At 40.7% G+C, this 15,907-nt stretch overlaps 1 protein-coding gene across 2 annotated transcripts in view; it reads right to left on the bottom strand.

Moving 5' to 3' along the window:
- LOC140371509 (glutamate receptor ionotropic, kainate 2-like) overlaps nt 1-4,337 on the bottom strand; it is a 132,825-nt gene extending 128,488 nt beyond the window's left edge. For both annotated transcript variants that reach the window (XM_072458709.1, XM_072458773.1), the window contains exon 1: nt 4,112-4,337. In XM_072458709.1, the coding sequence (XP_072314810.1) occupies nt 4,112-4,238 (127 nt within the window). In that variant the 5' untranslated portion in view covers nt 4,239-4,337. The remainder of the gene's footprint in view (nt 1-4,111) is intronic.
- Nucleotides 4,338-15,907: the final 11,570 nt, after the last annotated feature.

The following is a 15,907-nucleotide window of genomic DNA, read 5'->3' as shown; positions in this document are numbered from 1 at the left end:
TAGTAGCCCTCAAACAGGAGGAGTGGCTACAGCAGATGCCAAGCTTGGAGTACACTTGAAAAAGGTAAATCTAGGTGAATATCTGCAGATACTGCATTGAATTGTTAGCATCATTATTCACATTTTTACCAGTCCCCTTATTATTTCCCCTTATTTGAGGGTAAACTGCCAAATGTAGAAAGACAATAACAAAATAAAACTTAAAGCATTTGATTGTGATTACCGGTATATCTTATTTGAAATATTAAGGCAAGTTTACCCAATACGTTTAATATTCAGAAAGAAGTGCTGGGTGATATGACATGTCATTTATACCATTTAACACAAAAAATATTGTCAATTTTTTATTCCAAAGTCTGAAATCTGCTCCAAAACCACATGTTTACTTAAAAAGACCTAAACCAAATCTTGGAGAAATAAAACTAACTAAAAAGAAGATACATTTTGGTGGAACCATCTGTTCTATTATATTACATGCTTTCTATTGCCATGCATATTGAAATTCCAACCCCAAACAGTTCATCTCTATAAATAGTACATTTTAGGATGGCTCATGGAAATATAGAAAAAAGTTAGTTCCAGTCCTTCTCTAATTCGTTCATACAGCCATTGTGTCTTTGCTTCCTCATCTTTGTCAATCAGTCCCAGGGAAGCAGCCATGACAGTGGGTATGATGAGATCTCTGGCCATGGTGCTGAAGAGAATATGCTAGATGTTGCTGTCCGTGGTGCTGAACAGATTCTGGCTAAATATATCTGTGCATTCTGAATAGAATGGGATTTGAAAAGCTGCTGTATTCTGCTGTGAAATTGACTTACTATGAATAATAATAGATTATGTTAGCAACAGCGTACGATAAGTGGTGTGGACCTCTACATGTTCTGAAAAGCATGGGATGCTTGTATTTGTTTAGCACTCACAATCAAGATATGTTCCGTTCTGTCTAATTCACTGTCTGGTATGTAAATTAAACACACAACAAAGACAGCGAGGGAGAGAGATGAATCAAATTAAATGACAGTTGTCCCTCGGGAGGACACAGTTTAGGGTTTATTTTTAAACTAGACAATGTGACTCCAAAGAGCACAACCAGGAAGCGTCTGTTCAGGAAATGTCATAAAACACAAAACTGCAACTAGACTGTTTGTGAATATGACAGAAAAACAAAGGGATGAACTGATAATAGTTCTTTAATAGATTGATTGATTGATTGATTGATTGATTGATTGATTGATTGATTGAGTGATAAATGTATTTTACAGTATTGTCCCAGCACTTTCTTGGGTTATTCTATAGCACTTTGTTTACTTGTATACATTATTTATGTATTTCTAAGGAGCTTTTTGAAATTTCATCCCAAGCGTTGTATTGTGCTTATACAGTGCAGTATCTCTTCTACTGCAAAAGCAGTGAATGTATATATTGTCCCATTATATTTGGGTTAACAAGTGTTAAGGTCTTAACTTGATCTTAACACCTGGTGGTGTCACCTGCTTGTTTCCAAGGAGATAAGTACCATACTTTTCAGGCTATACACCGCTCTTGAATAAAAGCCACGCACACGATATTTACGAAGAAAATAGAACTTGTCCATATACGGGCCACACCTGACAGTAAACCGTAAACTCCTACGTTGTAACATGCGATCTTTACACATAAATAAATGTGGTAGTGATGCGTCTTTTGCACCCGAGGTTTGCTGCGCTGCATTACTAATTAGACTAATATCTCAGAGAATATGAGTTGGATTGTAATAAAACACACAGCATTTTGAAGTTTAACACGTCACAGCTGTCCCGACTGTCCCTTCTGTCCTTGATGACTGTGACTGTGTGAGCAGATTTACCTGTGTCTTCACATCTGGTTCATCTGCTCCTGAGCTCATACTTATCGAGTGAGTGTTGCGTTGTAACATGAGATATTTACACAGAAATATGGTCCATGGTGATGCACATGTTGTCTTTTGACCCTTGAGTCGGGTCTGGCCAAGAAAGTCTCATTTCAATGTGGCAGGTTCTGAACAGCAGACCGCCGTATATCGCATGTCTGCGCTCCGCGTGTGTGTTCAGCCGCGTCTAGATTCACTTCCCCATTAAACTATTTTCTCTGTGAATATGAGTCTGATTGTAATAAAACACACATAGTTTTTAAGCTTAAACTTAAACACACAATGTGTCCCTTCAACAGTGCTTCCACTGACGTCTGCTTCTACAGCGTGTAGAACGCTTGCGCTTCCTGCCCGATTGCCCCCTGGTGGCCGTTTGCCAGTAAAAATCTATAAATTAGACACACCGTTAGGTAAGGTTCAAAGTTTTTGGAAAAAGTAACGGCTTGAAGTCCAAAAAGTACGGTATAATGTCAGAACATGGAGCATTCCAAACAAAGCAATAGCATTTCCATGGGACCCGCCTCCAGAAAAGTTAAGTAGTGCACCTTTAATGGCATTATTCAAAAGTGACATGTTTGTCACTCTTTGTGGCAACCACTGCTATGATTTTGGGTGTTACAAAAATAAATTATTAATAAAAGGCAAGACTGAGCTGACCAGGTTTACTTGGAGAAGGGGGGTTTCCAGGGCACCTCACGCAGGATTAAGCCTGAAAAGTGGTTCTATTGACCGGCCTCTTGAAGTGACGGAGCGCATGGCCATTGTTCCGCACACTGGGGGTGATGCGTCCATGTAAACATACACTGGCTGCAGCGGGTGTGTGAGTGGTTGTCAGCACTTTTTAAGGCCACAGGGGGAGAGCAAGGCAGCGGGAAAGAGCGAGCCGAGTAAAATTCTATCATTCATGTCCGAATCAAATTTTATGAAAGTCTCCTATTGCGCAAGAAAAGGTGTATGAACAATTCCTTTGAAAATTGCAATGCTAAAAATATCAAATCAGATGTTATGTTAGCTATTACTCAGTTCTAACACGGTAAATCTATTCATGCAAATCCACGGGTTTTAGAGGGATGAAAATCTGGAACTGTTGCCGTAGTAATCAACATTTTTGAATGGGCAAAATTCCTCAAATTATGACCAATCCATGAGTTTCAGAGAGATGAAAAATTAGGGCCATTAGCACTGCAGTCAACTAGACACTTGGTCGACTAAAGGACAACAGATGAAATGTAGCTATTGTGCTAACTCTGGCATAATTGATAGAGATATAATGCTCTCTCTCTGTTATCGCCATAATGTTGAAGCAGTTTGCAGATTCTCCTTATTCAAATAAATGAAATAAATATGTAATAATAACAATGGGGACTATAGCATGGCACTGGCAAAATCTTTCAAAACTATAAAGGATCTACAAACTCAAGACAAGTAATAAAATAGCTATTTGTACTCACAGAAAGTACTACAAATAAATAACACACATTTAATTCTAAAAAATAAATTAAAAGAGAACTCACTCTATGCGTTCTCTTTTCTGCTGTTGTGCGTAAATCCAATAAATCCTTACAAACAAATATAATATTTTGTCCGTAAGTGTCTAAAAATGACTTAAGGACTACAGACCAAGCTGCCATTGCAGTTGACCATTAAAAAACGAAATGTACAACAGCTCAAAAATGGTAAAAAGTCCTCAAAATGTCACCAACAGGAAGCTGTAACCCATGAATAAAAAGCCAGTGATTTATTAGCAAATAAGACTCTACATTCCGTCATAGAGGCAAAGAAGCAAAGTGAGAAGCGACACGACGCGTTTAACAGAGTTACACGCAGTATTTGTCTTTCAGAAAGTGACAAGAAATATTTCATGATGCGTTTTTTCAAATGTGAAACACCAATCAAAGCTATTTGTATTCTATTCAGATCTAAATCATTCTCTTGCCATATGCAACCTTTCAGTGACTCACAACAGACGTTCCGTTGAGCTGAAACGCGTCCAAGTGCGTAGCTCCCAAGCAGCGTGAGCACGTAAAACTGTTGCTCTCTCCAAACTCCTCCTCAGCGCCGACTTCTCCATAAAGTTCTAATCCCGTTTCTCTGACGCCATCCACCGAAACTCAAACTACACACAACGCAACCGAAAACGCACCAGCTCCGAACCCGCACGTGAAGCGCGCGCGTCCAAAAAAAAAAAGAGCGACAATATTATACGCGTTAATAAACCCTTACCGAATCTTAGGACGTGTGGCATCCCGTGAGAGCATCCGAGGCAGAGCAGCAGCAGGAGCGGGATGAGCCGGAGGTTGGAGGTGAAAACGAGACTGCTGAGCGACAGAGGAGGGGAGCGACTCTTCATGTTGTTTAGGAAGAAAACCAAAACATAAAGAGCAGTGGTCGTTAGAATAATCCCCAAGTCCAGCCGGCCCCCGGGTCCTCTCCTCTCGCTCTCCCCGTGTGTCTGGGGCAAACAAACCCCCCCAAATAAAAAGCACCGTTATACGCGCGGCGGCCCTTGGATCGCGCTATCTCACGGCATGGTCACTCGTTCTCGCCTCAGATCCATTTGCAGTCCCGGCATGTCCCCCCCCCACCCCACCCTCCCCGCACTCGTGCCTGCCTCCCCTCGTCTCCGCTCCGCTCACTGCGCCAAAAAATAATGACAGTCCACCGGGTCGGCAAGCGGCGGCGGGAGGTCCATGTCCAGGAGTCCGGAGGGTTGTCCCCGGCCTCGGCTGTGGAGCGGCGCGTGGAGCGTGGACAGGGCAGGCGGCGGCGGCGGTGGCGGCGGTGGTCGGAGCAGCGGCGGCGGCGGCGGTGAATGCAGCCCCCTCTCGTCCTGAGCCGCTACGGGAGGCATGCGCTCCCGTTCTACTGCACTGCTGCACAGCCTCTGACGTCGAGCCAAGGTTAGTGCTGTGAACGCGCACGGGAGAGGAGACACACGCGAGGAGAGCGGGGGAGAGGCGCGGGGAGAGGGGGGGCTCTGTTTTATGAGTTCATATTATGGTTATTTCTGTGGGATGATGTGGGTGAACTGTGTGTCCTAATGGGCTGTGGCCAAATGAGTGATGTGAGGTTTGAGTAGAGAACTTCAGAGCTTTTCTGAGTTCAAAATGTTCAGCTTAGGCTTTAGTCTTGACTGAAAATAAGTCTAAATTGTATGCATTTTTAAATACTGTAAGATAAGATGAGATATTCCTTTATTGTCCACACATGGGGAAATGTCGGTGTTACAACGCAGTAGATACAGGGGAAAGGACAGATAACTTATAGGAAGTTTAAAAAAAAAAAAAAACACTCTTAGAAGAACTCTTATAAACAAAACTCTTGTTAACAAAACTCCTATCATATCTTAATAGGGAATGGAGGAAAAAAAATAAAAATAAATAATAATAATAATAAAATAAAGTAAAGTAAAAATAGCTAGCTGTATGACACATTATGCAATAACAACTTCTAAGACTTATTTCTCTAAAACCAAAGAACTAATTGTAGACTTTAGGCAAAGAAAAAGTGACTATCATTCATAGTGAGGAGGCTCAGATGGACGAGCAATATAAATACTGTACCTGGGAACCATGTTTGATGCTAAACTTGGGTTTGATGTTAACACAGACATTACAAAAACGCACATCAGGAAACTTATCTGTTGCACAAACATTGGTCATTTAATACCAGTGATAAGGTCCTCAGAGTTTCCTCACTTTCTCCTGTGTTTCCTGGTTTGGTTGTCTTTCTGTGAAAATTAGAACAGCTAAAACATTATTGTCAAAGTCTGTTCAAAAATAATTGGTGCCCAGTAAAGAAATCTAACATCACTCACGGAAAGTTGGCTCACCAGGAGAGCTCTTTAAATGATTGACCTGGACCAGAGGTTTTGCCCTTATGTCCTCGGTTTGGCAATCTCAGATTTCTCTGATCAGAATTAATCACTATTCTACTTCACTGATTTCTCCTGCGATTAGATTACTGAAGTCAATCCGACGAGCTTTTAAGGTTTCTTTCCCTCTGCTGTTGGACTCATGAACACTTCTTAAACACTGTCACTTTAACTAATAATTTAATCAATCACTGCACTGTTCACTTTCTGCACTACACATGTCAATTTAACAGTACATTTTGTGTACATAGTAAGTCTATTTTATCCTAATCAGATTTGAATTGTTTTTCTTTTTTACTTTTTATAGGTCGTTTTATCATTGTTCATTGTTTTATGTTGCACTGTATCACCAAAGCAAGTTCCTATGTTTGTGAAATCTGTTCATTAGCAATGGCAACAAACCTTTTCTGATTTGATCTGAAAGGATAACCCTTTGTATTATTTATATTTTTTTTTTATCCAGCCTGAACGTGAACTATAATTACATTATATGTCATACTTGTGTATTTTGTGTGTGTGTGTATTTTCGCCAGGTGGCTGCAACGACTTACCCCTTGGGATCAATAATACTACTGATATATATACAGTATATACTGATACTGATATGAGTATATCCACACTGATGTATCTATGTATTTATTTTAGTATATATAGTTTTAATGTGCTTTGTAGCCCAACAGAGAGACAGGAGTCATATGCATTGCAAGCTGATTAGTGGCTATGAGTGCATCGTCCTCTCCAAATAAATAATGTAGCAAATTTTAGCCCTACATTTTGCTCTTTACTTAGGGTTAGGGTTAAAAATCACTGTGAACTGAAACAGTTACACTATAAAACATCCCTGATTATACCGGAAATATGCACAAAAACAACAATTTCTGTTGCTGTATGTCTCTCCTGTCAAATGAAGAAAAAGTCAGATCTGTCCCCCGAGAAGGGAATCCACTCACAGTAATAGATGAATAAAAACTAAAAAGATGGATTATCTAGCGTAAACACCTGCACACAATAAAAGCAAGATATATTATTGTCCAAACATTCTGATTGAAAAGTAAAATATCTAAAATAATCAAATCTGTGGATGCGATCATAAATGTTTTCTGTCTAGTCAGTGTTAGTGGCTGTTAAAGTACTGTACTCCTATCATAAACTCTAGCTTCGGAGCTAATAATCTAGTGCAAAATAGTGGAGTGCAACTAGTGCTTAAACAACAGGAAAAAATGCATTAAATAATTTCATTCATATGCACAGCTAAACAAAACTGTTTTTAGCTTAGATTTGAACATTGTCAGAGTAGAAGCCTGTCTCACATCTTCAGCAAGACTGATTTTAGCTGCCGAAAACCGATTTCCCATGTTTAGTCCTGACTCTGGGCACCAGCAGGAGGCCGGTCCCTGAGGTCCTCAGATTCCGAGATGGTTCATATGGCACTAACATGTTCGAGATGTACTTTGGTGCTAGGCCTTGAAGAGACTTGTGCACAAGCAAAGCTGCTTTAAGGTCTGTTCTCTGAGCCACAGGAGCCAGAGCAGAGACCTGAGAACAGGACTAATGTGATCGTACTTCCTGGTTCTAGTCAGGACCCGAGCAGCAGCGTTCTGGATGTACTGCAGCTGTTTTACAGCTCGTCTGGAGAGGCCAGTGAGCAGGCCGTTACAGTAACTAATCTACTGGAGACAAATGCATTGATAAGTCTCTCCAAGTCTGGTTTAGACGCTATATTTTTGATTTTGGCAATGTTTTTTAGATGGTAAAAAGCTGCTGATGTTATTGATTTGACGTGGCTGTTGAAGTTCAAGTCTGAGTCCATTATTACCCCCAGATTTCTAACTTGAAATGCAGGTTTTAGAGCGAGACTCTGGAGGTGACCGCTAACACTTTCTCTTTGTTTCTGTGGCCAAAGACGATGATTTCAGTCTTGTCTGAGTTCAGCTGGAGAAAGTTGTTTTGCCTCCACAAACTGATCTGTTGGATGCAGTGACAGAGTGAATCTACTGGTCCATAGTCACCTGCCGACAGTGAAACATAGATCTGAGTGTCGTCTGCATAATTGTGATAGGACACATTTTCACTGCGTATCAGCTGACCTAACGGCAGCATGTAGAGGTTGAACAGAAGGGGTCCCAGGACTAACCCTTGGGGCACTCCACAGGTCAGGGTCATGTGATCTGAGACACAGCTACCAATTTCAACAAAGTACTTCCTGTCTTCCAGATTAGACTTTAACCAATTTAGGGCCAGTGATGCCCACCCAGTCCTCTAGTCTCTGTAAGAGGATCCCATGATCGACAGTGTCAGAAAGCAGCACTCAGATCTAACAGAATTAAGACTTTGCCCGTGTTAGTTTTGAGGCAAATGACATTTGTCACCTTGACAAGAGCAGTCTCAGTGCTGTGATGAGGTCTAAAACCTGACCTGAAAATATCAAATTAGTTGTTTATTAAGAGGAAATCTGTGAGCTGTTGGTAAACAACCTTTTGAGGACTTTGCCCAAAAATGGCGGATTAGAGATGGGCCGGTAATTACTCAGTACTGCGGCATCAAGACTGCTCTTCTTAAGGAGAGGCTTTATGACCGCAGTTTTCAAAGACATTGGGAATGTTCCAGATTGAAGCGACATGTTAACTATGTGAGAATATGTAAGAATAGTGCAAACACATTTCGTGGCAGTTTAGTTGGAGGGTTTGTTAATCTGTTTACTGTGGCAAACAGGACACACAAGTTGTTACTGCAGCTTCAAATTATTTCAGAAAAATATCCTTCCCTAGTTTTACATAAAAGGAGGTTGTACATGTGCAACTTCTCTCTCTCTTTTTGAACCTGGAGCATAGGGGCAATGGTGTCTAGAACATTCAAAACACTAGATGTAACAGAGATCAAGCAGTCATTTACATTAGAACATGAGACATTTTCAAAGTTTATCATTTCCATAAACAGTGCACTTGTGCCATCATTTATGTGTCTCCTCTGAATAACTGCAGGACCAACCGGTGGTTTGGTAAAAACAGACATGTCAAAGAAAACACAGAAATGATCAGACAGAGCTATTTAATCTCTAAAAACTGTACAGACACCTCCACCCTTTTTGTTTTCTTGGTTGTTGGTGTAGCAGGAGAGTTGGAACTCCTATGTGAAGAGTACATCATAGTTGATATCAGAACCGTCTTAATGCCTGATTTGATCAGACTTTCAAGATGGGTGGAAAGGACCCTGGGTGAAAGTCGAGATGGAAAGGGGAGTGAGGATTCTGTAGTAAGAGTAGATGTAGATAGGGCTGGTCTGAAGGCCTGTTATGAGGCAAAGAACTGAACCTGCAACCGTTAAGATTGTTGTGGTACTGCTGATGAGTCCTGGAAGCGGTGGATGTGATTGTGGAGCAGCTGGATCTGAGTCCTTTGCAGGGAGTGGTGGAGCGGCTGTTGATGAATCCTTTGGTGGTTGTGGTGCTGTTGATGTTGAAACATTGGCTCGGTCTCTGGCTGATGGAGCAGGAATTCCTCTCTCATTCTTCTCTTCTCTACTCTGCTCAGGACCCTGCCCCAGCCCATTCTGACTCCTCAAGGCGTGGAGCAGGTTCTCTGTCAGCACACTCACTCCACCTCTGCATAGGTACGGTCCATTTCCCTTAAATAGGTCCTCTTGTTTCCAGAATAAATAGAAATGCTCAATATAGTGCAATCCTCTAGGTGCACACTCTTTGGACAGCCGTGTGTTCAACTGAAGCCGCCGGCTAAACTTGTTTATCTTCCGGTCAATTTTGGAAGAGATCAATATTTATGATTTCCATTTTATCAAGCACGTCGAATAACTTCAAGAAGTCTCTTTTCAAAACTTAAGCCGTCGTATTTCCACTACACAATCAGCTGTTTTACTCCTCGGTGTGCGGCCAAAACATCAGGAAGGAGTGACATTATCTTAGAAACAGTGGCGCTAGGAAAAAAACGTGTTTGCATCATTCCATGCCTCACACCACTGAAGCCCCATCCCCTATTAGAGGCGTCTCTGGTGTGACCTTCATATGTGAGACAGATTCTCTCTCTGTCTGCTTCTTTTTGCTCACATCATGTCCCCCATTTTATCTTTGTTCATTTACTTCAGTCTCTGAAAGTGATAATCTGTTTGTAACATGTATTTTAAGTGACTTAATCTTTGTATCGTTTAGATTTCGCACCGACTTTGTTCCAAAATGCAGCTCCAAATCTGTAAATTAATTAAAAAGTGATTAAAAAGCAAATTAAATAAGGAACAATCAATAGCAAGGTGGAGCAAGAATCTAAATGAATCTGAGTTTCTGCTCATTTAAGTGTCTAGACTAAGTAAGCAACAAACATCAAGCCTCGAGAATTAAGAACAACATTTTGGCCTTTTCTTGTATAAAAAAAATGGAAAAAAGCACAAGTTCAAAAGCTAAAGCAGTGAAAACGTGGCCAAGGACTTGAACTATCAGAGGCAGCATCTTTTATACACGCAACTCCTCCTTGACACACGTAACATCATGATTTGCTGTTAAATGTTTAACTTTTCATCACCCAAACAGGTATCAATGTCACACATCTGCTTTAACCCTTGACAGACACGTTTAGAGTCTAACACAGGGTGGTCTAAGGCAAGGCAAGGCAAGTTTATTTGTAGAGCACATTTCATACACAAGGCAATTCAAAGTGCTTCACAGCAGGAAGAATGCATTCAAATCACAAAGAAATTACAGAAACAGAAATACAATAAAATTAACTAAATTAAAAATTATCAATCCAACTGATTTTCTAAACTAATAAAATCACAAACAAAAGAGAAGAGTGCAAAGAAAAAATCCTTTCAGTCATATGCGCAGCTAAACAAAACTGTTTTTAGCTTAGATTTGAACATTGTCAGAGTAGAAGCCTGTCTCACATCTTCAGGAAGACTGTTCCAGATTTTAGCTGCATAAAACTGAAACGCAGATTCCCCATGTTTTGTCCTGACTCTGGGCACCAGCAAGAGGCCGGTCCCTGAGGTCCTCAGAGTCCGAGATGGTTCATATGGCACTAACATATCCAAGATGTACTTTGGTGCTAGGCCATGGAGAGACTTGTACACAAGCAGAGCTGCTTTAAAGTCTATTCTCTGAGCCACAGGGAGCCAGTGCAGAGACCTGAGAACAGGACTAATGTGATCATACTTCCTGGTTCTAGTCAGGACCCGAGCAGCAGCGTTCTGGATGTACTGCAGCTGTTTTACAACTCGTTTGGAGAGACCAGTGAGCAGGCCGTTACAGTAGTCTAATCTACTGGAGACAAACGCATGGATAAGTCTTTCTAAATCTGGTTTTGACACTATATTTTTGATTTTGGCATTGTTTGTTAGATGGTAAAAAGCTGCTGATGTTATTGATTTGACGTGGCTATTAAAGTTAAAGTCTGAGTCCATTATTACCCCCAGATTTCTAATTTGGTTTGTAGGTTTTAGAGCGAGACTCTGGAGGTGACCGCTAACACTTTCTCTTTGTTTCTGTGGGCCAAAAACGATTATTTCAGTCTTGTCTGAGTTCAGCTGGAGAAAGTTGTTTTGCATCCACAAACTGATCTGTTGGATGCAGTGACAGAGTGAATCTACTGGTCCATAGTCACCTGCCGATAGTGAAACATAGATCTGAGTGTCGTCTGCATAATTGTGATAGGACACATTTTCACTGCGTATCAACTGACCCAACGGCAGCATGTAGAGGTTGAACAGAAGGGGACCCAGGACTGACCCTTGGGGCACTCCACAGGTCAGGGTCATGTGGTCTGAGACACAGCTACCAATTTCAACAAAGTACTTCCTGTCTTCCAGATAGGACCTTAACCAGTTTAGGGCAGTGCCAGTGATGCCCACCAAGTCCTCTAGTCTTTGTAAGAGGATCCCATGATCGACAGTGTCAAAAGCAGCACTCAGATCTAACAGAATTAAGACTGAGGCTTTGCCCGTGTCAGTGTTCAGGCGGATGTCATTTGTCACCTTGACAAGAGCAGTCTCAGTGCTGTGATGAGGTCTAAAACCTGACTGAAAAACATCAAATGAGTTGTTTATTAAGAGGAAATCTGTGAGCTGTTGGTAAACAACCTTTTCAAGGACTTTGCCCAAAAATGGCAGATTAGAGATGGGCCGGTAATGACTCAGTACTGCGGCATCAAGACTGCTCTTCTTTAGGAGAGGCTTTATGACCGCAGTTTTCAAAGACATTGGGAATGTTCCAGATTGAAGCGACATGTTAATTATGTGAGTGAATGGTGCTAACAAACTGTTCAGCACAGACTTTAGAAATCTGGTGGGTAACACATCAAGGCAGCATGTAGATGAACTCAGACTGGTGATGATCTCATGGACAGTTTTGTCAGTTACTGGTGCAAAGTGAGTTAGCTCTAAGTGTCTTGGTGGTTTTAGGGTAATTTTTTGCATTGTGGGATTTATAGCATTTTTAATGCCCTGAACTTTGTCATTAAAGAATAATGCAAACTCATTACACTTGGATGTGGAAATGAGTTCTAACGGCAGCTGAGCTGGAGGGTTTGTTAATCTGTTTACTGTGGCAAAATAGTTTACACATGTCTAAGGTATGACACATGTTCGGAGGAGGGCGCACTCACCCCTGAGCTCTGGCTGAGCTCCCTCTAACGGAGGTCAGCTGTCATGACATAGTATACTCGCAAGTCACTGGAAGTGTTATAAATTTCAAGAAGCGAGGCTGCCAATCTGTACCATCAGCTCCTCTGACCAACACCCAAACACCACACCATGTTCATAATGAACATTATATGTTCATTATGTTCATTATTATGTGGGTGAGGTGTCTTGTCCAAAGACACATAAACAGGACTTCATCCGAGCAGACAGGGCCGGCCCTTCCACTAGGCAGTATAGGCGGGTGCCTGGGGCGGCACTGCACGGGGAGCGCCCCCCCTCTGGATTTTTTTGCGCCCCCTTCTATTTATCCAAACACTATTTTGGAATTGACAAATAAATCTAACGAAAATAGTTATATATGTGTTTTTGCTTGGCCCTGCGAGCAGAGATGAATCCTCAGACCTTTGAGGTGCACTGGTGCTTGAGCCACTGTCTAGGACATCTTATGCTTTTGTCTGTTATAATCTAGGACACCTGTGTATCAATATTGTATATTTTATTGTATGCATCTTAAAACTGGAACAGTCCTGAAGATGTGAGACTGGACTCTATTGTGACAATGATCAAATATAGACTAAAAACTATTTTGTTAAGCTGTGTATATGACTCTTCTCTTTTACATCTTTATCTGTTTTGTGATTTATTTTTTTCCTGTCGTGTGGTGCACTTTGAATTGCCTTGTATACAAATTGTGCTCTACAAAACTTGCCTTTCCTTCTTTACTGTCCACTTGCTGTCTGTGAAGCTGCTCCTGCGCTGCCTTAGAGCCTCTGCAGTCATAAATGTACTGTTATGCTCTGTTGTGATAAGGAAACAGAGCTAATGTTAACAAAAGCACGAATTCACTCTCAACTGTTGCTTTATAACTTAAACATTTCATCACAATGTCCAGGTAGATACATTAATTTAGTTTGATACACATTTGTCTCATATCAGCACTTTCCTGGTTGTTATTATATGACTCGTTACTGTAATTCAGAATCTTAATGGGCTATTAGAATCCTCTTTGTGAGACCCTGGCTGGAAATCGTTACTGTAATGCACTGCTCCAGTATTTATGACTTCAACAGGCCCTGGTGACATATAACTGTATGCGGGTTTAATTGTGTTTCTCCAGTTTCTTTTTAGGTTTTGGTGGATACTGATATTTGTCTCTGTCCTGTTGTATGTCTTTACGTATATTGCACTTACAGTAGATCATGGGCTGTCATTGCCACCTAGTGGATAGATGTAGACCCGCAGCCAAATCAAGTACTGGGTTGAGAGTGATGAGTGAAAATACTTAATCATTTCAATTTTTGACATAAATGTGACATCAGAACACATTACATTTAACGACTTTGTACGTTTTAGCTAAACTGAATTAAATAATATACGTTTTTATTGCACACTGTGAGCACACATTTTCACAAACCTGAATTGCACTTGGCCTGGAGGACCCTGTTCCTTCTTGTTTCCATGGAAATGTTGTTCCTTTGACTATAATATTCCACAAACCTGTCATAAAATGTATCTATATTCATGGATCATTTAAAAAAATAATATTTTTAATTTTCTATTTCCAAGGAATAGTGCCACATCCAGCAAGTTACATAATGTTGTTTGAATAAAAACAAAATGATTTAGCCTTTTTATGTCAATTGAGCGTGAAATGTGGGTGAAGAGCAGGGAGTGACATTCATCAAATTGCCAGAGCTGGGAATGCAGTCGATACAGTGATTCTTTACATAGTGCCCATATTAATATAACGAAATTGAATTAGGCTGTGAATGAGCCCCAATTTTCTTTATCTTGAAAAAATGTCTAGAATCTAATCTCGAGGTAGAGGTCAGATTCTAGACCACAAGACTCTTTCAAGAGGGCAAAAATACAGAGGTATGAGGACTTTTACTTATGCCAATGCATTTCTGCTCACATAGACTGGACTTGTTTCAATTTTGATATATTTCTTTGTATGTTAATATAATCAGTTGAAATCTTGTATTCAATCTGATTTAGGTATAACATGATGTCAAAATCTTGTAGAAATGTGGAACTCTATGTCCCAAATAAATATATTATACTAAAATGTATTGTAAGTTTTTATCTTTTTTCTGACAATTATTGATTGAGTGATTGAATGATTGATTAGAAACTAATGTTGTCTTTTACCAAGTCAATCCTCAATAAATCAATCAAAAGATGTAAAAAGTTGGTCAAACTTTTGTTTTCAATTTGGCCTTTATTTGATTATATACCCAACATTGACTCCAGTTCTGTGCAGTGCTGAGAAAATGAAAGCGACAGTCCCTCACCACACCACCATATTATATGAATATGCTGACATTTGCATAGACCCACAAAGTATAAAAAGACTGCCTTTTGACTGCTCCACAAGGAAATGTACAGTGTGAAAACCTAACCTAGATCCTGACCTATTGGTAAATTACAGACCAATTTCAAATCTTACCTTTGTCTCTAAAATCCTTGAAAGAGTTGTAGTTAAACTTCAGGTAAGACACCTGCTCGGCTCTGTGGCTAAACCGCTCAGCAATGGAGCTGCCTGCCAGTTAGAAGATCACCGTGAGCCAAGACTTATCACCCTGACACTGAATAAACTGTTAAAAGTCACTGTGATAAATAAAGGTCATTACCGAGTTATATTCCGTCTGCCTGTGCTGCTTTTGAGTCCTTACCATAACAGCAAGTATTTTACAACTTCCCACAAATCCAATCTCCCACATTTGGCACATCGATGAGTAGATGCATTTAGTCAGAGTTTATGTACAAAAGCAGACATTCAACACAGAGCATAAAGTCTGATGTTAAAAACTAATAAATCTTGTAATCAATCTCTTCAGATTAACAGAAATGTATCACCATGTGACGACAACCCAAACTCATACTCCACGCTGGTGGCTCCATTGTTGTTTAGATCTGTGTTTTGCATCTTCCTTACGAGAACCTCTGAACATTTTTACAGCATTGGAAAACGTTAAGAATCTTTGCGTCATGTTTGTCCTCCTACAGAAACCATATTAAAAGAACAAATATATCCCCCCATGTAGTTTCATTAATGTCCAGGAAGCCACTAGGAGGGCGCTAAAGAGCCACATGTGGCTCCGGAGCCCCTGGCCCAGGCGATGTGCTCTTTCAAATGTGATGGGAGGGACTTCAAATCCTGAGCCATCGAGGAGCTCAGGAATAATCTCCTCTAAAAAGCTTTCTGTACAATTTCTACGCCCACAAGCCTCAAGTTAGGGCAATGTGATCTGAACTCCAAATCCAGGAGTCTTTTTCACATTATTGTTCTCTGACTCGAGCGTGATTACTGCAGCAGATGTAACTGCAGCAGTTTTGTATCATCGGCTGCTGCGGTATCGTATCATCTGCTGCTGCTGCAGTATCGTATCATCTGCTGCTGCTGCAGTATAGTATCATCTGCTGCTGCTGCGATATCGTATCATCTGATGCTGCTGCGATATCGTATCATCTGCTGCTGCTGCGATATCGTATCATCTGAT

The sequence above is a fragment of the Eucyclogobius newberryi genome, unplaced genomic scaffold (genome assembly GCF_026437365.1).
Source record: "Eucyclogobius newberryi isolate DKJ021-1_F unplaced genomic scaffold, fEucNew1.0.hap1 SCAF_1, whole genome shotgun sequence".
Classification (NCBI taxonomy): Eukaryota; Metazoa; Chordata; class Actinopteri; order Gobiiformes; family Gobiidae; genus Eucyclogobius; species Eucyclogobius newberryi.
This window is presented reverse-complemented; position numbering and strand designations above follow the sequence as displayed.